Source organism: Dreissena polymorpha, chromosome 1 (genome assembly GCF_020536995.1).
Source record: "Dreissena polymorpha isolate Duluth1 chromosome 1, UMN_Dpol_1.0, whole genome shotgun sequence".
NCBI lineage: Eukaryota > Metazoa > Mollusca > Bivalvia > Myida > Dreissenidae > Dreissena > Dreissena polymorpha.
The window spans coordinates 8,741,848-8,767,161 of record NC_068355.1 but is presented as its reverse complement, the minus strand read 5'-3'; the positions used below and the strand labels follow the sequence as shown (position 1 = coordinate 8,767,161).

General features: G+C 36.2%; 1 protein-coding gene across 4 annotated transcripts in view; it reads right to left on the bottom strand.

The window, feature by feature from the left end:
- Positions 1–25,314, bottom strand: part of LOC127870341 (autism susceptibility gene 2 protein homolog) — a 254,849-nt gene that overhangs the window by 76,611 nt on the left and 152,924 nt on the right. For all 4 annotated transcript variants that reach the window (XM_052412969.1, XM_052412987.1, XM_052412977.1 and 1 more), the window contains one exon: positions 1,322–1,465. In XM_052412969.1, the coding sequence (XP_052268929.1) occupies positions 1,322–1,465 (144 nt within the window). The remainder of the gene's footprint in view (positions 1–1,321; positions 1,466–25,314) is intronic.

Sequence of the window (25,314 nt, the reverse complement as noted above, 5' to 3'; positions counted from 1 at the left end):
ATAATCAGATATAACATAAAGTGTAACAGCAGCTAAGCTCATTAAATATCATTAACCATTTTCACTTTGCTTCTGAGTGGGAAAGAGTTAAAAAATTATGTCAGGCCTAATAAGTGTTCACTTTTCGTGTCAAACATTTGTCAAATATAAGTGAACGTTGGTAAGATGTCATTCCACAAGAATAATCCAAATGTGCACTAATTATCTATTAAAGATACCTGACTGCTGATAAGGCCTGATTGGCTTTTGATATGTGACCTTCCTAACACCTATTAACGATAGGGTAGCTTGGCAGTAAATATAGTCCCAGGTACTGAATTCAGTGAACTATCAAATCAGCTATCAGAGATTATGTTATGATAAATTGCTATCTCTAAATGACAGTCCAATATGCTTGAGTGTTTTTCAAGTAAATTTTTTTAATTTATTCAAACGTCATTATATCAACTTAAAATGTAATCATATAAATTTAATAAGCTGTATTTGTGATAACATTTCTTACTGAAGATTAAATTCAACAAGATCCAGATTTTTAACAACAAATAAATGAGCTTTGCTCTGTGAAAAGAGTGTTTAATGCATGTGCTTAAAGTGCCATCCCATATAAGCCTGTGCAGTCCACACAGGCTAATCAGAAATGACACTTTCCACTTTTATGATATTTTTGAGTTGCAAGAAAGTATCTTCTTAGCAAAAATCTAGTTGAGAGCAGACTACACAGTCCTAATCTGGGACGACACTTTACGCACATGCATTAAACCCCCTTTTCACAGAGCATGGTCCAAATTGTCATTATCATCTGTATGAATCACATGGGTTTGTTCTTTATCTAGACATCAAACTCTTAAATTAAATGTCCAACACAAATTTACTAAATATACAACTGATCTGACATTAAAAAAGTAATAAAGCCTTATTAATAATAATTATGTACCTCATAAGAATTACAGTTTTGATTTGTATGCACATCTTTTCAGAAGAAAAGAAGTGGTTTTGTGTTTGATGTTTAAATTTAATCAGTGTTAATCTCTTACAGCTTGCAAACAAATGTGAATGATTTTTAAGAGGTAAGGTATGACCAACAAATACATTAAACAATATTGCTGTTTTAACAGCATGTATGAGCGGGTTATTAAATATCAGTAATATATGATGATTAGGAGGAAAACAATCAAATTTAATAATTCATTTCTGGTGTATGTGTATGGTCACTGAGGAAATGTTATTAAAGCAGATTTAAAGGAACAGAGCTTTTCATAAACACTTAAGAGGAGAGGATCTCCTGGAAATCAGTAAGGTCTCGCCACAGACCGCTACTTACATCGCTGTATCTCCTCGAGATGGCCTTCCTAGGCAGGAGGTTATCATCAAGGTCAAGGTTGTCTGTGGTCTCCCCGCTGGACCCTTCCTCGTTGAGACGCTTCACGCTTGACCTCTTCTTGTTCTGCTGGAGACGGCTAACAGCCTGCAAGAGAAAGAATAATAGCTACAAACATCTTGAGAATATTGTAGTAGAATAATAGCTACAAACATCTTGAGAATATTGTAGTAGCATAATAGCTACAAACATTTTGAGAATATTGTAGCTAGGACGTTGGCTTACAGAGGTTGAAGGCTCAAGTCCCACTCTAGACACATTCTACACGTAATTAAACTGATGAATATCAATTGACCCCTGCCATGCCCCCAGCACTAACCCTTTCCCACTTAGTTACTCACAGGCTGTTCTGGTTTTATGCTGTTTGCACATAGCCATTTTCACTTTGCTTCTGAGTGGGAAAGGGTTAAGGATAGTTATGACAGTTTTTTTTTCCCACTTTTTGGGAAGATAGCCCATGGCTTTGGAATTGGTAATTTTATCGGCATTTTCATGAAATTGGAAAAATAAATTCACTAGCCTTTTTATTCCAAACGAAAAGTCCACTGATTAGGGAAATACTTAATTTGATATAACTCTTTATAATCATTCAAATTGAAAGAACAAAATCATATAATACTTATGTATTTGAATTAAAATTGAAATAAAATATACATTAGACTCTTCTTTCTAAAAAAAAAAAAAAAAAACTTTTTTTTGTTTTTTGGAAATTGGGAATTTTTTGCCACATTTTGGGAAAAAAGTATACTTTTTGGGATTTGGAACATAGCCAATTTCGGCTATAAAATCGGGCCAAAAAAAACCCTGGTTATGAGGAGTCAAGATGGTCATCAGTAAAGATGTCTCAAAAGTCAAAACTGGCTGGCTGCAAAGGGGGAGTGTTGACATTATAATAAACAAGAGATTGCCAAGCAATATGGTCCCCTACCGTTGAAACTCCACCATTGTCAGTAAAAAAAACAATTTTTTTTTTTATATATATATTTGTCGCCATAGCAACCATAATTTTTGATGTAGAAACAAAATGAAATGGCGTGCATAATCTCCATATTGCCATCTATCCATGTTTCAAGTTTCATGAAAAAATATTAAAAACTTTTAAAGTTATCGCAGGATCCAGAAAAGTGTGACGCACTGACTGACAGACAGACAGACGGAGTGCAAACCATAAGTCCCCTCCGGTTTCACCGTTAGGGGACAACAAGCCACATTATAAATTAAGCATAACACAATATTTGATGAAATCAATAACTGTGACAATCATTATTGAACAGCAAAAAACAATCATCATTTTAAAACCTCAACAAGAAATTTTCCACACAACTAGTCAATAAAAGAAAACAGTCACATGTTTTGGTCAGAAACAGTAATTATATGTCTGCACCAAAAATCTCTAATTTCATAAAGTTATTGCAATAAATAGAAGTCGTTATTCAGAACCCCTAAGTAGTCAAATAATAATTGACAAAACAACAAAATGCCAAGCCCAGATGAATTATTCCCTCAGATCAGAAATATATCAGCCAATACTGTATGTTTTTGTGGGAATCGAAACTCTAGGGGGGACCAAGATCAGTTACTAAAGCTAATGAAACATGGCTGCCTTGATAAATAGCCTGCATTTATTTGCCAATCTAACTGGATCCAGTGGGAAATCTGCAATATACAGCTGTCAATAACAGTTTTCCTACAAGAACTAAGTAATAACTTCAGGCACTGCATTGCATCATTGTGGAAAGAAAATACATATGGGCCGTGCTCTGTGAAAAGGGCGTTTAATGAATGTGCGTAAAGTATCGTCCCAGATTAGCCTGTTCAGACTACACAGGCTCAACTGGGACAACACTTCACGCACATGAATTAAACCCCTTTTTCACAGAGCAAGGCCAATAATTTTATTTAAAAAATCCAGCCTCTTATAGAAGCCATCAAATAAACTGTACATTTGTATAACGTGCTTTTTTGTCCAATCAACAAAAACCTCATGTAAATTCAAAAGCAGGCGCTGCCAAAGGCACATACAAGAAACAAAACAAGGGCTGTTTGTAAAACATGCATGCCCCACATATGGGCTGTCAGTTGTAGTGGCAGCCATTGTGTGAATATGTTTTTTGTCACTGTGACCTTGACCTTTGACCTTGTGACCTGAACATTAATAGGGGTCATCTGCCAGTCATGATCAACCTACCTATGAAGTTTCATGATCCTAGGTGTAAGCATTCTTGAGTTATCATCCCGAAACCATTTTACTATTTTGAGTCATTGTGACCTTGACATTTCACCTAGTGACCTGAAAATCAATAGGGGTCATCTGCCAGTCATGATCAATGTACCTATGAAGTCTCATGATCCTAGGCCTAAGCATTCTTGAGTTATCATCCGGAAACCATTTTACTATTTCGAGTCACTGTGATCTTGACCTTTGACCTAGTGACCTGAAAATCAATAGGGGTCATCTGACAGACATGATCAATGTACCTATGAAGTTTCATGATCCTAGGCCTAAGTGTTTTTTAGTTATCATCCGGAAACCACCTGGTGGACAGACGGGCCAACGGACCGACAGACCGACGGACCGCAACATGTGCAAAACAATATACCCCCTCTTCTTCGAAGGGGGGCATAATAAATACATAAAATCATTACATCTGATTTCTTATTCACAATATGATTCGGATAGTTAAAAGAAAAGTATAGCCCTTGTATTTACTAAGCCTTAGATGTGAGAAATTTGTTACCATTACCTGTCACTATTTAACTACATCATTTTGATCACAAAATTGTATAGGCCATAAAACAGCACCTATTTAATGAACAACTCCAGAATATCATCAAACTTATTTATCATTGATTGTTGATTATCAGTTAATATACAACAATTTTTCAGATGCCAAGGGATTCAAAACACAAAAGTGTTCACCAAAGTCACGTTTATTTCAGCCAAATGTCAGACAAAGCCTGGATCCTCACTCATGATCTCTTCTTGCATTGCAATCGAGTGTTTAACAATGATAATTTTGTTGTTGTATATAATAACAAGAGGGCAAAAAGGCCCAAAGTTGCTCACCTGAGATACAATGAAACTGATCTGTTCTTTGCAGGCAAAAATATGATTAAAACAAATGTTCTGACCGAGTGCCATGAAGAGTGAACTATTAATATAACTTTTAGAGTGCTAACAAGGTTTTACTATAGTCATATAAAGATAAATTCCCGGCCCCCTGTCGGCCATGTTTTTCAAGAGACCAGAACTATTTACAAAATCATCCAAGATATCATTAAAACAAATGTTTTGACCAAGCTGCATGAAGGTAATGGACTATAAATGTGGCCTCCTAAGAGTGTTAACAAGGTTTTTCTTTAGCTATATAAGGAAAAATGTCCAATCCTCCAGGCGGCCATGTATTTAAAGCAACCGGAACCATTTTGGAACTCGTCCAAGATATAATTGGCCCAGATCTTCTGACCAAAGTTCATGAAGATCGGAAATAAATGTGGCCTCTAGAGTGTTAACAACGCAAATGTTGATGACCCATGACGGATGACACACAAAAGGTGGTCACAAAAGCTCACCATGACCACATAGTGCTAAGATGAGCTAATAACAAAAACTAGATGTATAATAAATTATTACAATATAAAACTGATAGCAGAATTAACCAAAATGACAAATGTTTAAAATGTTTAAAAACTGGTAAGACTTGTCAAGTTCCCATATCACAATATTTGTTTTCCAATGACCTGAAACTATTAACATGATGAAATGTGTATCCAATTTTCCTTATCAATCCAATACTTGTCATAAATTCAGCAATGGATACAATGAGTCAGTTGATTCCTCACTGTAATGTTGATAGTAATGGCTGTTTTAGTGGTGTGTAGCCTTATCAAGGTTGTAATGTTCTTGTTTATTCCTCTTTTTAAGCCAGCATGTCAGCAATCTGTGTGTTCAAGCAGTACCAGAGAATGGGATAAATAAATCATTTAAATGTAAATTAATATATTATTTTCAGTTAGATTAACCAAAAACATTAAATACGTTTAATGACAGTTGCTTATGTGAAGTAACAAGTTTTTTGGAAATAATTGTTATGGTTGCTGTGAAAACTGTTATAAATTATGGCACAAGATATTAACACATACAATCAAATATGGTACAAACAACATGAGCAATTAAAACAAAATTGCAGCACAATAAACATTCTTCAACTGAGCTCATGTGCATTAAAAATAGTATGTGATACTCTTGGCCATACATGTCAGACGTCCCGATCTCGGCGGGACAGTCCCCCTTTTGGGCCTTTTGTCCCGGCGTCCCGATATGAGACGATTTGTCCCGACATTCGTAAAAAACGATGTAAGGTCTATAGGTTCCCAATAAAATTCGCTATTCAAGCTCTGTTTCGCTAACACTTACCACCGCTTATCCCTTTATTGCCCCCAATTAACAATCCGATTCTACTTCTCATGTGTACCAGTGTTGTTTATGACACCTTATCAGCGATTTATCAGCTAATTATTGATTTTATCAGGCATTCACACCATGGTGGTCTACAAGATAGTGGTCGCTTATTGCTATCGATAGTTGTATTATAATCAAATAAATGTTGAAAATGTGTTTGTTTTTGTCTTTGTTTGAAACGGTTTACAAAACAATTGTTTTGTAAAATTAACTCTACGTCATTAATGAGTCTTTTACATTCAATGTTTAGTTCCAAAATAGCAGGATAATCCGAATGTGCAATATACCAAAATCGCAACAAACAGTCCAATAAGTGATACCCATCCTGTCTAGTGTAATTGGGTGTAATTGTAATAAAAACAACGAGTTGCTATGCATGACAGTTTGACCCTACTCCAATTTAGCTAAAAACAACGAGGTGCTCTGCATGACAGTTTGACCGTACTCCAATTAAGCCGCGACAATTGACAAGTAACAAACTGCGCATGGATACATGCATAAAAAACATCGCAACAAACAGTATAAGTGGTCTTGTGTTATTGTAATAGTTGTCTGTAACCCGTACTTTCAGTGTACTGGATAGCCTCCCCTGCCTTAATGTTTGCCATTGAAAGTAATAAAATGAGTATTGTTGTCGTAATGTTCCAGATTTTGTACTCTTAAAATATGAATATTATCTTCGTTGTTTGCTATTGTCTTATTTAATAAAACTGTTATTGTTATGTTTAAGATTTTATGCTTCATATCAGATGTTTTATGTCTTGAATAAAAGTATCAAGAGTTTTTGTTAGTACTATACTGACTACAGTAAAGGTGGAATGATCGTTTTAGGTGTCCTGCTTTTTGGTCAAATGTCCCGACAATTTTTATGGAATGTCCCGCTTTGGACCTAAAAAATTCTGGCATGTATGCTCTTGGCTTTTCTCAACCATTCAGCCATGATTTATTTGTTGTTTATTTATGTACAAAAGATTATTTTTATTCCTCACCAAATGTAAAAGTATCAGTTTTGTCTGTGTTTGAATTCTTGAAAGGTGAGAATTTTACAAACATTTGCATGGTGCAATGGGGCTGACATGTTTGAAAGAGCAAATATTATGATACAAAGATTTTTCAGTCATCTCCCACAATGTAAACTTGGCAATAGCAACATGTTCTCAGGCTGCATTGATTTCTGCAGAAAAAAATCTTATGATACATGATGGTAACATCATGCAACATTACATGATCTCGGCATTAGGAACTTCTGATTTATTTCATAGGGCTTTAGAAAAGCATACAAATTCCTCCATTAATCTGATAGGAATCTTGCCATGGCTGTGAATATTTTCTTAGGAAAGACATCTGTTTTTCTGTTGAAGAATGTTAAATTTGTTTTTTATACTTTGATATATAAAAATGCTCCCAACTGAGTTCTTAGTCTGCTAAATGATATAAATGGCATGTCATTACATTTAGATATGAACAAATTTGCATAGCAAACAGTCTAAGACATAAAAATATACATCACCTATAACATACAATTTACACCCATGAAAAAACTTTTGGCAGTTAATATTAAAGCAATTATTTGAAAGTCAGCAATGTCAGAAAATAACATGCATTAATCATGACAATAATTTATGATACCATTATAACTGGCGCACATATTTCCCTAACAGATATCCATGTATTACAACTCGTATGACAATTCCATAATACTTTTTTCAATATCTGATTTCAATAAGGAAAGATTTCAAACTAATATATTATTCACTTTGTCTAAAACTAATCAGTTTGAACCCAGACAAACATGAACCTCATCTCTGCAAATTAGTAGCCTGGTTCACAAAAACCTAATAAAGCTCCTTTATTACAAATTCTAATACAATTCTTTGAACAGAAGTCACATCAATTATATGTCTTTCCTCTTAAAGAATTTCTTAGAAGCAACACTTGTAGCCATGACAACCAATATCCAAACAAAAAAGCTTCTTCAACCCCCCTTCCACTAAATTCGCCCCCCCCCCCCCCCCAATAATGCCTCTAAAATGTTTTCATTTTGGTCTGAAATTCTTTGTCATTGAATTACAACTTTTTCTGGAACAATCTACATGTACACATATGCAGACTCTGTGTCTCAACCCTCTACCACTTAGATACGTATTTAATAAAAGCATCTTCTCTGGAGCATTACCTTGCTACAACAATAATTAAAACTCTAAACTAAGTAAACAAAGGTTGGAAAAGGCCTCCAGTGAGATTCTCGAAAAATGTCAAGATCAATGAAAATTCAGAAAGAATCTTTTCAGGCATTTATATGACATGCATTTCATTGAAGCTTTTAAATAAAATACGTGTTTTGATGATAAGACATTCATACAATTAAGTTTTCATAATTAGAGCCTTTATTCCTTTACATTCCAGAATTGTCAAAGAGTTCTCAGAAAGTACACATAGAATAATATATTTGTTTCATAGAGTCTAAGACAATTTGACCTTTTATATGTGTTTAATTAAGCATTCCTTTTTATTATAATTTTTCCGAGCTGAAATTTTGTAATCTTTCTCTTATGGCTAAACAAAATATATATGGGCCGTGCTCTGTGAAAAAGTGGTTTAATGTATGTGCGTAAAGTGTCGTCCCAGATTAGCCTATGCAATCCGCAGTCTGCTAATCAGGAATGACACTTTCCGCGTTTAAGATATTTTTTGTTTCAAGAAAGTCTCTTCTTAGCTAAAATCCAGTTTAGGCGGAACCTGTCGTCCCTGATTAGCCTGTATAGACTGCACAGGCTAATCTGGGATGACACTTTACTCACATGCATTAAGCCCCATTTTCACAGAGCGCAGCTCATATTATTAAATTATTTTTGTCAAGCAATATAAGTCCCGTACCGGCTCTACCATTGTCAGAAATTCCACCATTTTCAGATTTTTTTATTACATATTTGTTGCCATAGCAACCAGAATTTTTGATGTAGGAACAAAATGAAATGACGTGCATAATGTCCATATTGCCATCTATCCATGTTTCAAGTTTCATGAAAAAATATTAAGAACTTAAGAAGTTATCGCAGGATCCAGAAAACCACCATTTCAGCAGTACACTGTAACTCCAATATAAAGCGCTCCGTTATAACGCTGAATCCAATATAACGCGGAGGGTGCTTGGATCCCATTTTTTCTCCAACCTTCCGTTTTATTTCTGATTCAAATCCGTATAATGCAACTTCATGTATTTTCAGACAATTCAAAGATGGCGGCAATCACAGTCATGTTGATTGCTTTATTCAACCGTCCGTTGAACCGATTATAATCGCCTTGAGGTTAAACAACACCGACAGCTAATTGGTGTTAATCTGTTGTGTAATGTCAATAAAGGTGTGAAAAACTCGCGTGTCAGTGTTCATTACATGTTTTCCTCATCAGAGCGGTTCAGTGCGATAATTTCCATAAGTTAAGTGCAAGCGGGATAGTTATACAATTCAAGTAATTCAAAACGATTGAAACATTCTTTCTTCGATATGGTTGCAGTTTGACTATATTAAATGAGCGGCTGTGAAATATACTGACTACTGTATAAAACAACTTTTTCTGTCATTTTATTATCGTTCTAGTATTATGTCATTTAATTTTTCAGTTTGTGTATAAGAAATTAAATAATGCAGACGATTTATTTACATGCGAACGCAGTGTACCGGCAATTGTTAACAGAGCTTCACTTTCATTTTCGCGCGGTATCAGAAAGTCCCCGGGAAACACGTTTTTTTGCATGCGTATGACGCAATAAAACAATTTTTGTACATGAGTCGTATTGCATTCAATCTAAATTTAAAGTCGCTCGTCCAACGAAAGCTCTGCCCCATAATGCACTGTACTCTTAACACTTCTGAAAATGGCATATATGCGTACGGTTGTGTTTACGAATTTCTTAAACATATATCGTCATTAATGTTCAAGATTATTATTTTTAAAGTGATGTTGCAATTTTATTGGATTATCAGATAAATGTTCACATAAGAAAAGCAGTATGTATACTGTTATCGATACGATTCGGTTTATATGCATGTATTTGCGTCAACACAGCATGGCAATATATATATATATACATGACCTATATTATAGGCTATTCTATACCTGTTTTGTTTATAGCGCCCTGCAGTAAATGAGCTCAAAACCTATAACGCGGATCCGTTATAACGCTGTTTCGCGGCTTGGACCCCATTGACCGCGCTATATTGGAGTTACAGTGTAATTCTAGTCTATTTGTTGCCATAGTAACCAGAATTTTTGACGTAGGAACGAAATGAAATGACGTGCATAATGTCCTTATTGACATCTATCCATGTTCCAAGTTTCATGAAAAAATATTAAGAACTTTAAAGTTATCGCAGGAACCAGAAGTGTGACAGACAGACAGACAGACAGACAGACAGACAGACAGACAGACAGACAGACAGACAGACAGACAGACTGACTGACTGACAGACGGAGCGCAAACCATAAGTGCCCTCCGGTTAAACCGGTAGGGGACTAATACAAATTTCTTACAATTTTCAATACCTGGAATGTGATAGGGTTTGCTTTTAATAGACATTTAAACATTTTAACACCTAGCGTTCTTTGAGAGCATGATTCATATAAAAGACAAATATAATTTAAACAAGGGCTGTTTGTAAAACATGCATGCCCCCCATATGGGCTCTCAGTTGTAGTGAGAGCCATTGTGTGAATATGTTTTTTGTCACTGTGACCTTGACCTTTGACCTAGTGACCTGAAAATCAATAGGGGTCATCTGCCAGTCATGATCAATGTACCTATGAAGTTTCATGATCCTAGCCATAAGCGTTCTTGAGTTATCATCCGGACAACATTTACTATTTCGGGTCACCGTGAACTTGACCTTTGACCTAGTGACTTGAAAATCAATAGGGGTCATCTGCGAGTCATGATCAATCTACCTATCAAGTTTCATGATCCTAGGAAAAAGCGTTCTTCAGTTATCATCCAGACAAAATTTTACTATTTCGGGTCACCGTGACCTTGACCTAATTTGACCTAGTGACCTGAAAATCAATAGGGGTCATCTGCGAGTCATGATCAATCTACGTATCAAGTTTCATGATCCTAGGCCTAAGCATTCTTGAGTTATCATCCGGAAACCATTTTACTATTTCGGGTCACTGTGACCTTGACCTTTGACCTAGTGACCTGAAAATCAATAGGGGTCATCTGCGAGTCATGATCAATCTACCTATCAAGTTTCATGATCCTAGGCCTAAGCGTTCTTGAGTTATCATCCAGAAACCATTTTACTATTTCGGGTCACCGTGACCTTGACCTTTGACCTAGTGACCTCAAAATCAATAGGGGTCATCTGCGAGTCATGATCAATGTACCTATGAAGTTTCATGATCCTAGGTCCAAGCGTTCTTGAGTTATCGTCTGACAACCACCTGGTGGACGGACCGACCGACCGACAGACCGACATGAGCAAAGCAATATACCCCCTCTTCTTCGAAGGGGGGCATAACTATGTTATGAAATAAACTAAATGCTAGTGTTACTAGCAAATTATTTCATTAGACTCTATTCTTACACCATAGGTCAAATTGAAATTAATTAAATTGTAATTACTGTTTTGACAAGTTCTACTTCAATTGCAATTTCCTTCATAAAACTCAAACCACCTGGGTAATTATGTATGATGTAATATCAAAACATACCATCTGTAAAAATGTCTAAGCCTTTTTCAATTGAAAAAATATTTTAGTTATTGTTGTTGCCTTCTTTTTTTCCTGTTTCAAAATGCAAGTCATATCAACCTCTTTTACTGAGCTGTTATGATACCAAGACTTATGCAGACTGACAAACACGCAAACATGTCATTATGGGAAAAAACGGTTATGTTGTCTCCTTGTTAAAAGTGCTGTCTTGCTATCAAAGTGTACAATCAATCAATTAAAACCACTCACAGTTTTCTCCCTTGTAGTACAAAAAAATCTGACATAAACAAGTAATAACCAAAAATTATGAACTCTAAATTAATAATACTATTTAAATGCTGAACACCTCTAAATAATTACGTCATTTGTTATTTTTGTTAAATATTAAGAATACAACTTAAGAAAATTTATTAAATAACGCCAATTTGTTGTATAGATTTTCTTATTTTTTCCTCAATTGTAAGGGTCGGATAAAGAACAAATATTCATTCTTTTAATCTGAATATGACAAAAAGTGTTATTTTGTTAATATGTTTAGAAGGGTGTGTTTTTTTTTTTCAGTCAAAAGAGCGATTTTGAATGTCAGTAATACCCCCGTCACACCGGACTGACGTCCTTACTGCCTCCTTACAGCGACCCAGGTCGCAGAGAGAACGCCAAAGACGCCGGAGGGACACAGTGAGGACGCCGAAAATTGCTCAGGACGCGAGCCCACGGCGACCACTTTGAGCATGTTTAAAGTAGTCGCTGAAGTCCGGCATTTTACGGCGTTCTGTTAAGTACGTCGTAGGGACGCCATAGAGACGCAGTAGTCGTAATAGAAACGTGGTAGGATCGCTGTAAGGTCGCCATGGACGTCGTGTGGTCGCCGCTCAAACCCACAGAAAAAATGATCATTGACTGCAAGGTGACCATGCGGCTACCTTATTGCGACATTGGAACGTCCTTTGTACGTCTATTGCGTCCTCAGAAAGACTATGGTCGCAATAAGAACGCAGCCAGAACGCCAAGGACGCCGCTCAGACGCCGTATGGTCGGCTTTGGTCGCCGTAAGGACGCAGTACAAATGCAGTAAGGTCGCCCGGGACGTTTTAAGGACGCTGTGAGGACGCGCAGAACGCCGTAAAAAAGGACGCTGGTGTGACGGAAAGGCGAATAACAGCATTTTTACCGAAAAAGTCATTGGCGTCCTTACTACGACAATCAGAAATTTCCAGAAACACAGTGTTAGGTTGCCATAAGAAAGCCAGTCCGGTGTGACGGGGCTATTAACAAAATATAAATGCTTTAAAATGTAGACAAATGCCAGTTGATAATATCGAGATTTTTCCGAAAATGGTTTGAAAAATTTCAATTTTTCCATCTGTCTAAACTTTACTTCTTGTCAATTGGTTGCATTTATCATATTAGATAAGTCACGGGCAAACATTGCATTTCATAATATACACAAATTCAATGAGAATACGTCGGTATGACGAGCCATCCAATAGTGCAATAACCCACAATTTACTTCAAATTGTCATACACACCATGCACCTCTGAGTGTGTCCACTTCTGATAAATGGTAAAAACAATATTTGTTTTTATAAAACTGATAAACACATTAATTGATTGTATCTGCCCAAATGTCTTAAAATGTCAATTGTTTGTGTTAAATGTACATTACAGGGTGAAGATATATGGGGATTTTTTTGTGGTAATACCAAGAGCAGTGGGGTTTTTTCATCGCTTTGGGAATGGGGCCGGGTCCCTTTGGATTGGGAAAAATCGTGGCGTTTTGACTAAAATTGGGAAAATTAGTGTTGTTGTTGTTTTGCTAATAAAATGCTTCAAAAAAGAGGATACAAGTGTGTCCAGTTTTATATTTACTAAGGTTGAACATATATGGATGGGAGATGAACAAAATATTGAGATCTAAAAAAAAAATATATATATATATATATATTTTATTTTATTTTGAAACCTTTCATTGGGAATTTTTAGCTCCCATTTTGTAAAAACATATACTTTTTTCCATTGGGAATGGGTCTGATTACCGGACCTGATTTTGAATGAAAAAAAACACTGAAGAGGTCTGCTTAACTGACCAATATAATGAAATCTTTCAATTTTACCCAGAGGAATGTATGAATAGAACTTCCAATGAAGTCAAGACTATAATTTAACAATACTTGAAAGAAAATTTCCGCTTATCATTGAGTAATTAAACAAGACCTGTGTTTGTGAAACTCAATGCACCCTAATGCATTTTGAAGCCACTCAGCAGCTATATCCCAATTGAAAACATTATCACCAATTAAGTTATAGTCTATTGATAGACAAAATTACAGGCCTTGGACAGTATCTGAAAGTGTTTTGGACAAAATTACTGAAGTGTTATTAAAGAGACAAGAGGGCCATGGTGGTCCTGTATGGCTCCACTGTTTTTTTATGCGAAAAAAAGCGTGCAATGCGCATGGATTGAAATGAACTCAAGCATGTGACTCTCTTTCTGTCCCACGTCCCACTGGGCGCTTAAAGTTGGAAGGGTGAGCATTTTTTATATATGGAAAACGTTACTACGGTGTCCAGGAATTGTCTCACAGGTCCTTTGCTTATAACGTAGGTACATTTATCTCTCCAAAAGATATTGTCGTTCTTTCTATTTCACATATTTTTATATGCTGAAGATCAAATCTACCATGTTCTACAAGATTAATGAAAGTTCCTTCATTCAATCAAGAATCTTTTTCCAAAATTCCAAAAAGTGTTTGTAGGTTTCAAAGTTACTGTTACTTATATAGTTCATGACGTATGCAAAATACCTTATGACGTAGATCACCTGAACTTTACTTCATTCTTGAGGCATTAGTGAGTGTAGCAGGATTGTTAACGTGGTGAAGAAATTGTTTATTGTACAAAGAAGATATTTGCCTGTGGAAACATAAAGTTACAAGTTTTTCAGGTTCATGAGGTGCCGAAAAGCAGTAGGAATGATAACTTTGTAGAGGTTGTTTGTTCAAACAAAGTAAATGTTTATTAGACAAAAAATTGAATTATAATTCATCAAGATGTTGCCATCATGGCAACACTACTTGCATATGGCGTGAGGTTTAAAGAAAAACAATTAGACTTACCTAACTTTCCTTTCCTCTATTTCCATGTTCGAAAGATCCTCTTCTAAATTGTTTTACTTTGCGAGTAGACTGAACTCCCAATTTGCAAACAGAAACACTGGTTTCCGTGACACAAATGCACTGTGCACATTTCTAAACAAAATATGTGTTTCTTGTATCTAAAACCTAGTCTTTTTCGTTGACAAACACATTTCATTATTCCTATCAAACTATGATGTCAGTCATTAATTCGATTGATATTTGTCAATTCAATAATCTTAATTTTCTCTTCACAACGGCACCATTTGCATATGAAATACCAAACACATTTTATGAAACCAATTTTAATTGGAAGATTGGGAAACGATAGCCAATTATATCGCTCTTTTAACATGGGCTGTTTGTAAAACATGCATGCCCCCCATATGGGCTGTCAGTTGTAGTGGCAGTCATTGTGTGAATATGTTTTTTGTCACTGTGACCTTGACCTTTGACCTAGTGACCTAAAAATAAATAGGGGTCATCTGCCAGTCATGATCAATGTACCTATGACGTTTCATGATCCTAGGCCTAATTATTCTTGAATTATCATCCGGAAACCATTTTACTATTTTGAGTCACTGTGACCTTTGACCTAGTGACCTGAAAATCAATAGGGGTCATCTGCCAGTCATGATCAATATTCCTATTAAGTTTCATCATCTTAGGCATAAGCATTCTAGAGTAATCATCCGGAAACCATTTTACTGTTTCGAGTCACTGTGACCTTGACCTTTGACCTAGTGACCTGAAAATCAATAGGGGTCCTCTGCCAGTCATGATCAATGTACCTATGAAGTTTCATGATCCTAGGCCTAAGCATTCTTGAGTTATCATCCGCAAACCATTTTAATATTTTGAGTCACTGTGACCTTGACCTTTGACCTAGTGACCTAAAAATCAATAGGGGTCATCTGCCAGTCATGATCAATGTACCTATAAAGTTTCATGATCCTAGGCCTAAGCATTCTTGAGTTATCATCCGGAAACCATTTATCTATTTCGAGTCACTGTGACCTTGACCTTTGACCTAGTGACCTGAAAATCAATAGGGGTCATCTGACAGTCATGATCAATTACCTATGAAGTTTCATGATCCTAGGCCTAAGCGTTCTTGAGTTATCATCCGGAAACCATCTGGTGGACGGACCGACAGACCGACCGACATGTGCAAAACAATATACCCCCTCTTCTTCGAAGGGGGGCATAAAAATGCTTAGGCAGAATCTACCAGTGTAAAATGCGGAGAGATTCCGCAGGCCGCGGATATATTAAGCATATGTTCATTTTTGTGACCCCCGGGGCAGGGTCAATTTTGACCCCAGGGGCATAATTTGAACAAACTAAGTAGAGAACTATTAGATGTCACTACATACCGAATTTGGTAACCCTAGGCCCTATGGTCATGGACAAGAAGATTTTTAAAGTTTGCACAAAATAGGCTTTATATAAGCATTTGTTCAATTTTGTGACCCCCAGGCCAGGGTCAAATTTGACCCCCAGGGGAATAATTTGAAGAAATTTGGTAGAGGACTATTAGATGTCTCTACATACCCAATTTGATAACCCTAGGCCGAATGGTTATGGACGAGAAGATTTTGAAAGTTATCGCAAAATAGGCCTTATATATATCAAATTTTCAATTTTGTGATCCCGGGGCGGGGTCAAATTTGACCCCAGGGGCATAATTTGAACAAATTTGAAAAAGGTTCACCCAAGGAACTTTCCTGAGAAATTTCATCAGAATTGGACCAGTACTTTAGGAGAAGATGTTTAAAGAAAAAGTTAACACATGGACGGAGGGACGGACGGACACACGCACGATGGACACAGGACCATGACATAAGCCCCGCTGGCCTCTGGCCAGTGGAGCTAAAAATGTCCAAGTCCAAGGCCCATGTAGGTATCATCTGTCATTCATATGTTGGTAAACATTTTTCTTTCTATAAAATTGGACATAGTGGGTCTGAAAATCAATTTGTTAAAAGTCAATTGCTTAAATACAATTTAGTTGCACTTTTGAAGAAAAAGCATTCAAGTCATTCTCAAAATAAAGTGCTATATAGCCCAGTGAGTAACAACATTGTAAGATGTCCCACAGCAAATATGATCAATCACAGATTAAAATGACACAATGGAAACATAAGGTACAAATCAACACTATGAGTCAGGCCAATGCTCATTGTGTCTTTATGTGATATATGTCACTGCAGTGTCTGTGCATTTTACATTGTCTCTTTATGTGATATATGTCACTGCAGTGTCTGTGCATTCTACATTGTCTCTTTATGTGATATATGTCACTGCAGTTTCTGTGCATTCTACATTGTCTCTTTATGTGATATATGTCACATCGGTGTCTGTGCATTCTAGCTTGTCTTTTATGTGATATATGTCACTGCAGTGTCTGTGCATTCTACTTTGTCTTTTATGTGATATATGTCACTGCAGTGTCTGTGCATTCTAGCTTGTCTCTTTATGTGATATATGTCACTGCAGTGTCTGTGCATTCTAGCTTGTCTCTTTATGTGATATATGTCACTGAAGTGTCTGTGCATTCTAGCTTGTCTCTTTATGTGATATATGTTACTGCAGTGTCTGTGCATTCTAGCTTGTCTCTTTATGTGATATATGTCACTGCAGTGTCTGTGCATTCTACATTGTCTCTTTATGAGATATATGTCACTGCAGTGTCTGTGCATTCTACATTGTCTCTTTATGTGATATATGTCACTGCAGTGTCTGTGCATTCTAGCTTGTCTCTTTATGTGATATATGTCACTGCAGTGTCTGTGCATTCTAGCTTGTCTCTTTATGTGATATATGTCACTGCAGTTTCTGTGCATTCTAGCTTGTCTCTTTATGTGATATATGTCACTGCAGTGTCTGTGCATTTTACATTGTCTCTTTATGTGATATATGTCACTGAAGTGTCAGTGCATTCTACATTGTCTTTTATGTAATGTCACTGCAGTGTCTGTGCATTCTACATTGTCTCTTTATGTGATATATGTCACTGCAGTGTCTGTGCATTCTACATTGTCTCTTTATGAGATATATGTCACTGCAGTGTCTGTGCATTCTAGCTTGTCTCTTTATGTGATATATGTCACTGCAGTGTCTGTGCATTCTAGCTTGTCTCTTTATGTGATATATGTCACTGCAGTGTCTGTGCATTCTACATTGTCTCTTTATGTGATATATGTCACTGAAGTGTCTGTGCATTCTACATTGTCTCTTTATGTGATATATGTCACTGCAGTGTCTGTGCATTCTACATTGTCTCTTTATGTGATATATGTCACTGCAGTGTCTGTGCATTCATTGTCTCTTTATATGATATATGTCACTGCAGTGTCTGTGCATTCTAGCTTGTCTCTTTATGTGATATATGTCACTGAAGTGTCTGTGCATTCTAGCTTGTCTCTTTATGTGATATATGTCACTGCAGTGTCTGTGCATTCTAGCTTGTCTCTTTAAGTGATATATGTCACTGCAGTGTCTGTGCATTCTAGCTTGTCTCTTTATGTGATATATGTCACTGCAGTGTCTGTGCATTCTAGCTTGTCTCTTTATGTGATATATGTCACTGCAGTGTCTGTGCATTCTAGCTTGTCTCTTTATGTGATATATGTCACTGCAGTGTCTGTGCATTCTACATTGTCTCTTTATGTGATATATGTCACTGAAGTATCTGTGCATTCTAGCTTGTCTCTTTATGTGATATATGTCACATCGGTGTCTGTGCATTCTACATTGTCTCTTTATGAGATATATGTCACTGCAGTGTCTGTGCATTCTAGCTTGTCTCTTTATGAGATATATGTCACTGAAGTATCTGTGCATTCTAGCTTGTCTCTTTATGTGATATATGTCACTGCAGTTTCTGTGCATTCTAGCTTGTCTCTTTATGAGATATATGTCACTGAAGTGTCTGTGCATTCTAGCTTGTCTCTTTATGTGATATATGTCACTGAAGTGTCTGTGCATTCTAGCTTGTCTCTTTATGTGATATATGTCACTGCAGTGTCTGTGCATTCTACATTGTCTTTTATGTGATATATGTCACTGCAGTGTCTGTGCATTCTACATTGTCTCTTTATGTGATATATGTCACTGAAGTGTCTGTGCATTCTACATTGTCTCTTTATGTGATATATGTCACTGTAGTATCTGTGCATTCTACATTGTCTCTTTATGAGATATATGTCACTGAAGTGTCTGTGCATTCTAGCTTGTCTCTTTATGTGATATATGTCACTGAAGTGTCTGTGCATTCCAGCTTGTCTCTTTATGTGATATATGTCACTGCAGTGTCTGTACATTCTACATTGTCTCTTTATGTGATATATGTCACTGCAGTGTCTGTGCATTCTACATTTTCTCTTTATGTGATATATGTCACTGAAGTGTCTGTGCATTCTAGCTTGTCTCTTTATGTGATATATGTCACTGCAGTGTCTGTGCATTCTACATTGTCTCTTTATGTGATATATGTCACTGAAGTGTCTGTGCATTCTAGCTTGTCTCTTTATGTGATATATGTCACTGCAGTGTCTGTGCATTCTACATTGTCTTTTATGTGATATATGTCACTGCAGTGTCTGTGCATTCTACATTGTCTCTTTATGTGATATATGTCACTGAAGTGTCTGTGCATTCTACATTGTCTCTTTATGTGATATATGTCACTGAAGTGTCTGTGCATTCTAGCTTGTCTCTTTATGAGATATATGTCACTGCAGTGTCTGTGCATTCTACATTGTCTCTTTATGTGATATATGTCACTGAAGTGTCTGTGCATTCTACATTGTCTCTTTATGTGATATATGTCACTGAAGTGTCTGTGCATTCTAGCTTGTCTCTTTATGAGATATATGTCACTGAAGTGTCTGTGCATTCTACATTGTCTCTTTATGTGATATATGTCACTGAAGTGTCTGTGCATTCTAGCTTGTCTCTTTATGTGATATATGTCACTGAAGTGTCTGTGCATTCCAGCTTGTCTCTTTATGTGATATATGTCACTGCAGTGTCTGTACATTCTACATTGTCTCTTTATGTGATATATGTCACTGCAGTGTCTGTGCATTCTACATTTTCTCTTTATGTGATATATGTCACTGAAGTGTCTGTGCATTCTAGCTTGTCTCTTTATGTGATATATGTCACTGCAGTGTCTGTGCATTCTACATTGTCTCTTTATGTGATATATGTCACTGAAGTATCTGTGCATTCTAGCTTGTCTCTTTATGTGATATATGTCACTGAAGTGTCTGTGCATTCTAGCTTGTCTCTTTATGTGATATATGTCACTGAAGTGTCTGTGCATTCTAGCTGGTCTCGTTATGAGATATATGTCACTGCAGTGTCTGTGCATTCTACATTGTCTCTTTATGTGATATATGTCACTGCAGTGTCTGTGCATTCTACATTGTCTCTTTATGAGATATATGTCACTGAAGTGTCTGTGCATTCTAGCTTGTCTCTTTATGTGATATATGTCACTGCAGTGTCTGTGCATTCTACATTGTCTCTTTATGTGATATATGTCACTGCAGTATCTGTGCATTCTACATTGTCTCTTTATGAGATATATGTCACTGAAGTGTCTGTGCATTCTAGCTTGTCTCTTTATGTGATATATGTCACTGCAGTGTCTGTGCATTCTAGCTTGTCTCTTTATGTGATATATGTCACTGAAGTGTCTGTGCATTCTACATTGTCTCTTTATGTGATATATGTCACTGCAGTGTCTGTGCATTCTAGCTTGTCCCACTGTGAATGTTGGGACATATATTTAATTTTTTACAGAACTAAAACTAATTATAGCACTGAAGTTCAACAAACATCACAATATAGCAATCAACAGGCTTTAAATTAAGGCATTGCATTTAGCCATTGATTAGAGTGTCTTGACTTGATGTTGTTTCACAGAGATATTTGTGGCTCATCATAAAAATTTCTTTCTGTAAGGAGCAAGTGATCTTAACCCTATCCACTCAGAAGCAAAGTGAAAATGGCTATGTGCAAACAGCATAAAACCAGAACAGCCTGCAAGTAACTTTTTATGCTGTTTGCTGCTCATCTGTACACTACGCGACCCTAATTCGCGGAGTCACGGTGGACAGTTTGATTATTTAGTGGAAAATCTCCAAGATTTCACATGATTCGTCACTCCGCCATCGCGGAAGAGCAAGATAATCTTTGCTGTGATGCCCGGCGATTTTGTGGTGATTCGCCGCGATTCGCCCTGATCCCAGTGGATATCGGTGACATCGGTGAATCGCCAAATTATGCATATAAACCGAATCGTATCTATAACTGTATGCATACCACTTTTCTAATGTTCACAATGATCCGATAATCTTACATAATTACAACATCACTTACGAAAAAATAATCTTAAAACATTTATGACGATAAATATGTTTACGAATTTCATAAACACAACCATATGCCTACGCCATTTTTCAGAAGTGTAAAGAGTACAGTGCATTATGGGACCCAGCTTTCATTGGACGAGCGTATTTAAATTTAGATTGAATGCAGTACGATCATGTACAAAAAAATGTTTTATTGCGTCATACGCAGTCATGTAAAAAAACGTGTTTCCAGGGGACATTCTGATAACGGGTAAAAATGAAAGTGGATATTTGTTAACAGTTACACTGTGTTAGCAAGTAAATAAATTGTCTGGATTTTTTAAATTTTTTTCTTACACGTACTGCTCTGATAGGGAATACATGTATAAATAAACACTAACTCACGAGTGTTTCACACCTTTATTGACATTACACAAAAGATCAACACCAATTAGCTGTCGAAGGTCGTTTAACCTCTAAGCAATTAAAATCAGTTAAACGGACGGTCACTGTGGAATTGCCGAGACATCACCAAAATGTTCTTGTCACTCGGAATCACCGCTATTTGTCACGTTGCATCAATCGCAGTAATGCAAGAATCGCGAAAAAAATCACGGGTCAAGTAGTGTATCTAAGGATTGAAAATGAAGCCTTTAAAACTTGAATTAAGAAAGAAAGGTCTTAAATTAAATTTAACTTTCTAAGTGACAACAAATGCGTCAATATATGTATCTAAGTGGTAAAGGGTTAACAACTACTTGCATCATTTTGCTCTTTGCTTTGTGCCTAATTCAGCCTCTCTCCCCATCTCAGCCTGCAGTCAACAAAGTTCTCACTAAAAACCAATGTTTGCAATGGGAACAAGGCCACCAACAACATGACAGCTGGATGCCAAGTTCTAGTAATCAGACTGTAAAGTTACCACTATGCCATCCATAATGAAAATTGAATAAACTGGCGCAATCTGCATACAAACACATCCCATCCAATTGGACCTGTCAGGGGTGATGTAATTTCTCATCAATATTTGATGTGGCACTTGATATGGATATGGTCTTGGATGCAGGGTACATGTCCCTTGATTCCCGTTAACATATCACCGACATCCAATATTCATTTAGTTTTGGCATACGCCAAACATTCTCCCTCCACAGTGATGGAGATAAACACTTGAATTATATAACCATAAATGCAATGTTGTATAATGTCACACATTATTTATTACAAATTAAATTCATTTCTAAAACTTGTGTTATCTGTTATGGCTTTAATAACAATTGATTCAGAGGGTTAAAATTCCTGCCTAAAAACAAAGATTAAATAAATATTGGGGCAAAAATAAAATGGTAACATTTGCCCAGATGAATAAGGTAATTGGTTAATATACTGGAGCTTACCAGTGTATATAAATAAAGCCGTTGTAATTCCCTTTTTCTCAGCTAAGAACATGAACAATAGTTAGGACATTCTTCTATTTAGAAACATCACCAATTAATCCATATTCTAATTGAATATCACATCACTATTATCTACAAGTAATCAACCAACAACTAAATTCCAAAGGCTACCAATTTTACAATAGCGCATATACACTCAGCAGGAGAACAATTACAACTGTTCAACACTCGAGTCATTCATTTTAAATACAGATTCCCATCGCAAATATCCAGGTACTGTTGATGGGTAAAAAAAATCTGACAAAAAATCAATGCGCAAACTTCTTTACATTGAAGGAATTCGTCAAAGCTGAGGGATATACTTGCGCTAGTGTAATGGCATTGACCAGTTACTAAAACACCGCACTTGGTTTGAGGAATCTTATCACCTCCACTGGAATAACAACCATGTGTAATCAAAAACTGTTTATCTTAAGTGATAGTTCATTGTGAGATAATGTTTTGCTGCAGTAGGCCCCATTTCACAAATGGATAATTTACAAATGATGAGTGCAATTTATCAAATTTAAAAGCCTTTATGCACACTTTGCTTATCCTACTCAATAATTTGGAAGCCCTACATACAAGATGGGGATTACACTGAGAAGCTACGTAGGATTGAAAATCTTGTTGTCAAATGAGGCTAATCCATTGAAAATCCTCTCAAATACGCAGATATCCCTTGAATTATGCATATCTGAATTGAGTGTCACTGTTTAATGAAAATTTCATTTGTGCTTGTCAACCAATATATTTTTGTTAACATCATTACTTTGTCGCATCAAATTGGATTGATCCGTTATGACAATAGAGGAGAATAAATTGCTTGAGAATGGTTTTTATTCCATCATGTTGCTAAGTAATTCAATACCTTTATTGGACCTTCGAGATTTTGTCACAAAACTTTTGTTTCTCAAAATTGGGTCTAAGAACAATAAGATTTTTCGCAAATCCCAATGAAATTATTAATGTTTTGCATCAAACTTTTACAAAATATTTTGCTTTTCCACGTAAAACAAGCATAATATATATCCACACAGAAGTTCAATAGGTATCAACTTCTATGGACTTGAATGCGGCATGTTAACATTTCACTTTGTACAGTGAATAATGTTTATGGAAGTTAATAGTATACTTAACATTTTATTTTGTAAAACACAATAGTTTGTTTATACACATTCCCTATGCATCATTTTCTTCGTTTTGTCATTTAGCCACAAACCATTGACAACCTCTTGTAATGGGCTACAGTGTTTGTGTTTACATTGTATATAAGCTGGGTTATGTGACAATAGGTCTTATGGCATATGCCACCAGCATAGCTCCATACCAACACTCTCTGATCAGGAGCTTCATTTTCCACTATAAAGTCACCCCAGGTATCTAGGACTCATTATTAGATTACAAAATGGCACAGGCTGATCTGAGGCTACGCTGGCCACATATGGCATAAGACCCATTTTCCCATGACAGTACCTATATGACACCCAAACACTTTGTGTTGTCTTTCAAGAGCATAGGGGGTAAAGTCCTACTTATTTCTCATGGACATCATGCAAAACTGCCATCATTCATTCCAATTCATAGGTTGTGCACTGCTCCTATTTCTCAGGATCAGACGGTGTGGCAATAATTCATCCAAGCCATATTTAAGCGTTTGGGTACCAAGACACGCTTGTAAAATATTTATGCCATCCTTGAGTACAGAATGTTCACAGTATAAATGTGATCAATAAAATTAACAGATATATGTGCAGTGTTTTTTTTCGGCGTAAGCTGCATAAGCCAGCTTTTCACCGTAGCCTGACCTTTGTAAGTGTCCAATAAAATTCCAATAAAATTTCCCGCGGCTAGGTACGAATGAATACACTTCATTTATTCCATTGGCTGATTTGAGTATACCACCAGAACATTGGAAACATATCCGCGTCTTTGTAACACTGTTTTACTGTATGAAACAATTTTATCTCGAATGAAAAGGCTTAATAGATAGAACAGTTTTACACTCAATTCTCGACATCAATACAGTTTGTGCATACACCTTTTATTTTCAGAGTATTACCAGCGCAAGAGCGTTTATACTTAAAAGGCTATGTTCTCATATTTAGTACTTACTTCCTTATTCCTGTCAACATGTTAACATGTAAAAGTATAAAGAGCAATGGAAGCGAGGCCTCACTTTAAAGCATTGCATTTCAACCCGCGAGGTATATAGGGTCAATTCGCGGACATTCAGAGTTTATATACAGGTCATCACCGGAGTTGGCGGCCAGTAAAATAATCGTTATATAATAAAGACGCTATCCGTGAACTAGGTGACCTGGAATTTTCTTTAGACCAGAAATATGTTAAATGAAGATATTCAGCAATATAATTATGGTATGTAAATAATAGATTCTTAATGTGTTTTCAACAATACAATGATAAATATTATTGTTGATAAATATAACAATAATTATTCGTCCATATTGCCTAATGTACTAAAGTGATATTATGAGCATGTAACAGTTTATAGGTGTCTATCGCAACCGTTGATTATTTTTGATGTTTCTACTTCATATACACTTATATTAATTAATGCAGCATCATCATACTAAAACAATATACCAGAAAGAGAAAAATAATGCATTTGAATATCAACCGTACTTTCGTTTGACAACTGATCATGCGTTTACGAGTTGAACCTAAATTTAGTTTTAGTGCAGATTTGTTCATACGACACAAAGACACGAAATTGTTTTACGGATCATTTCAGCTTACAGGACTGGGTGGGTCACGTAAGAATATCGAATATAAAATATATTTTTATAAACAACTGGTAGCAAGGTGA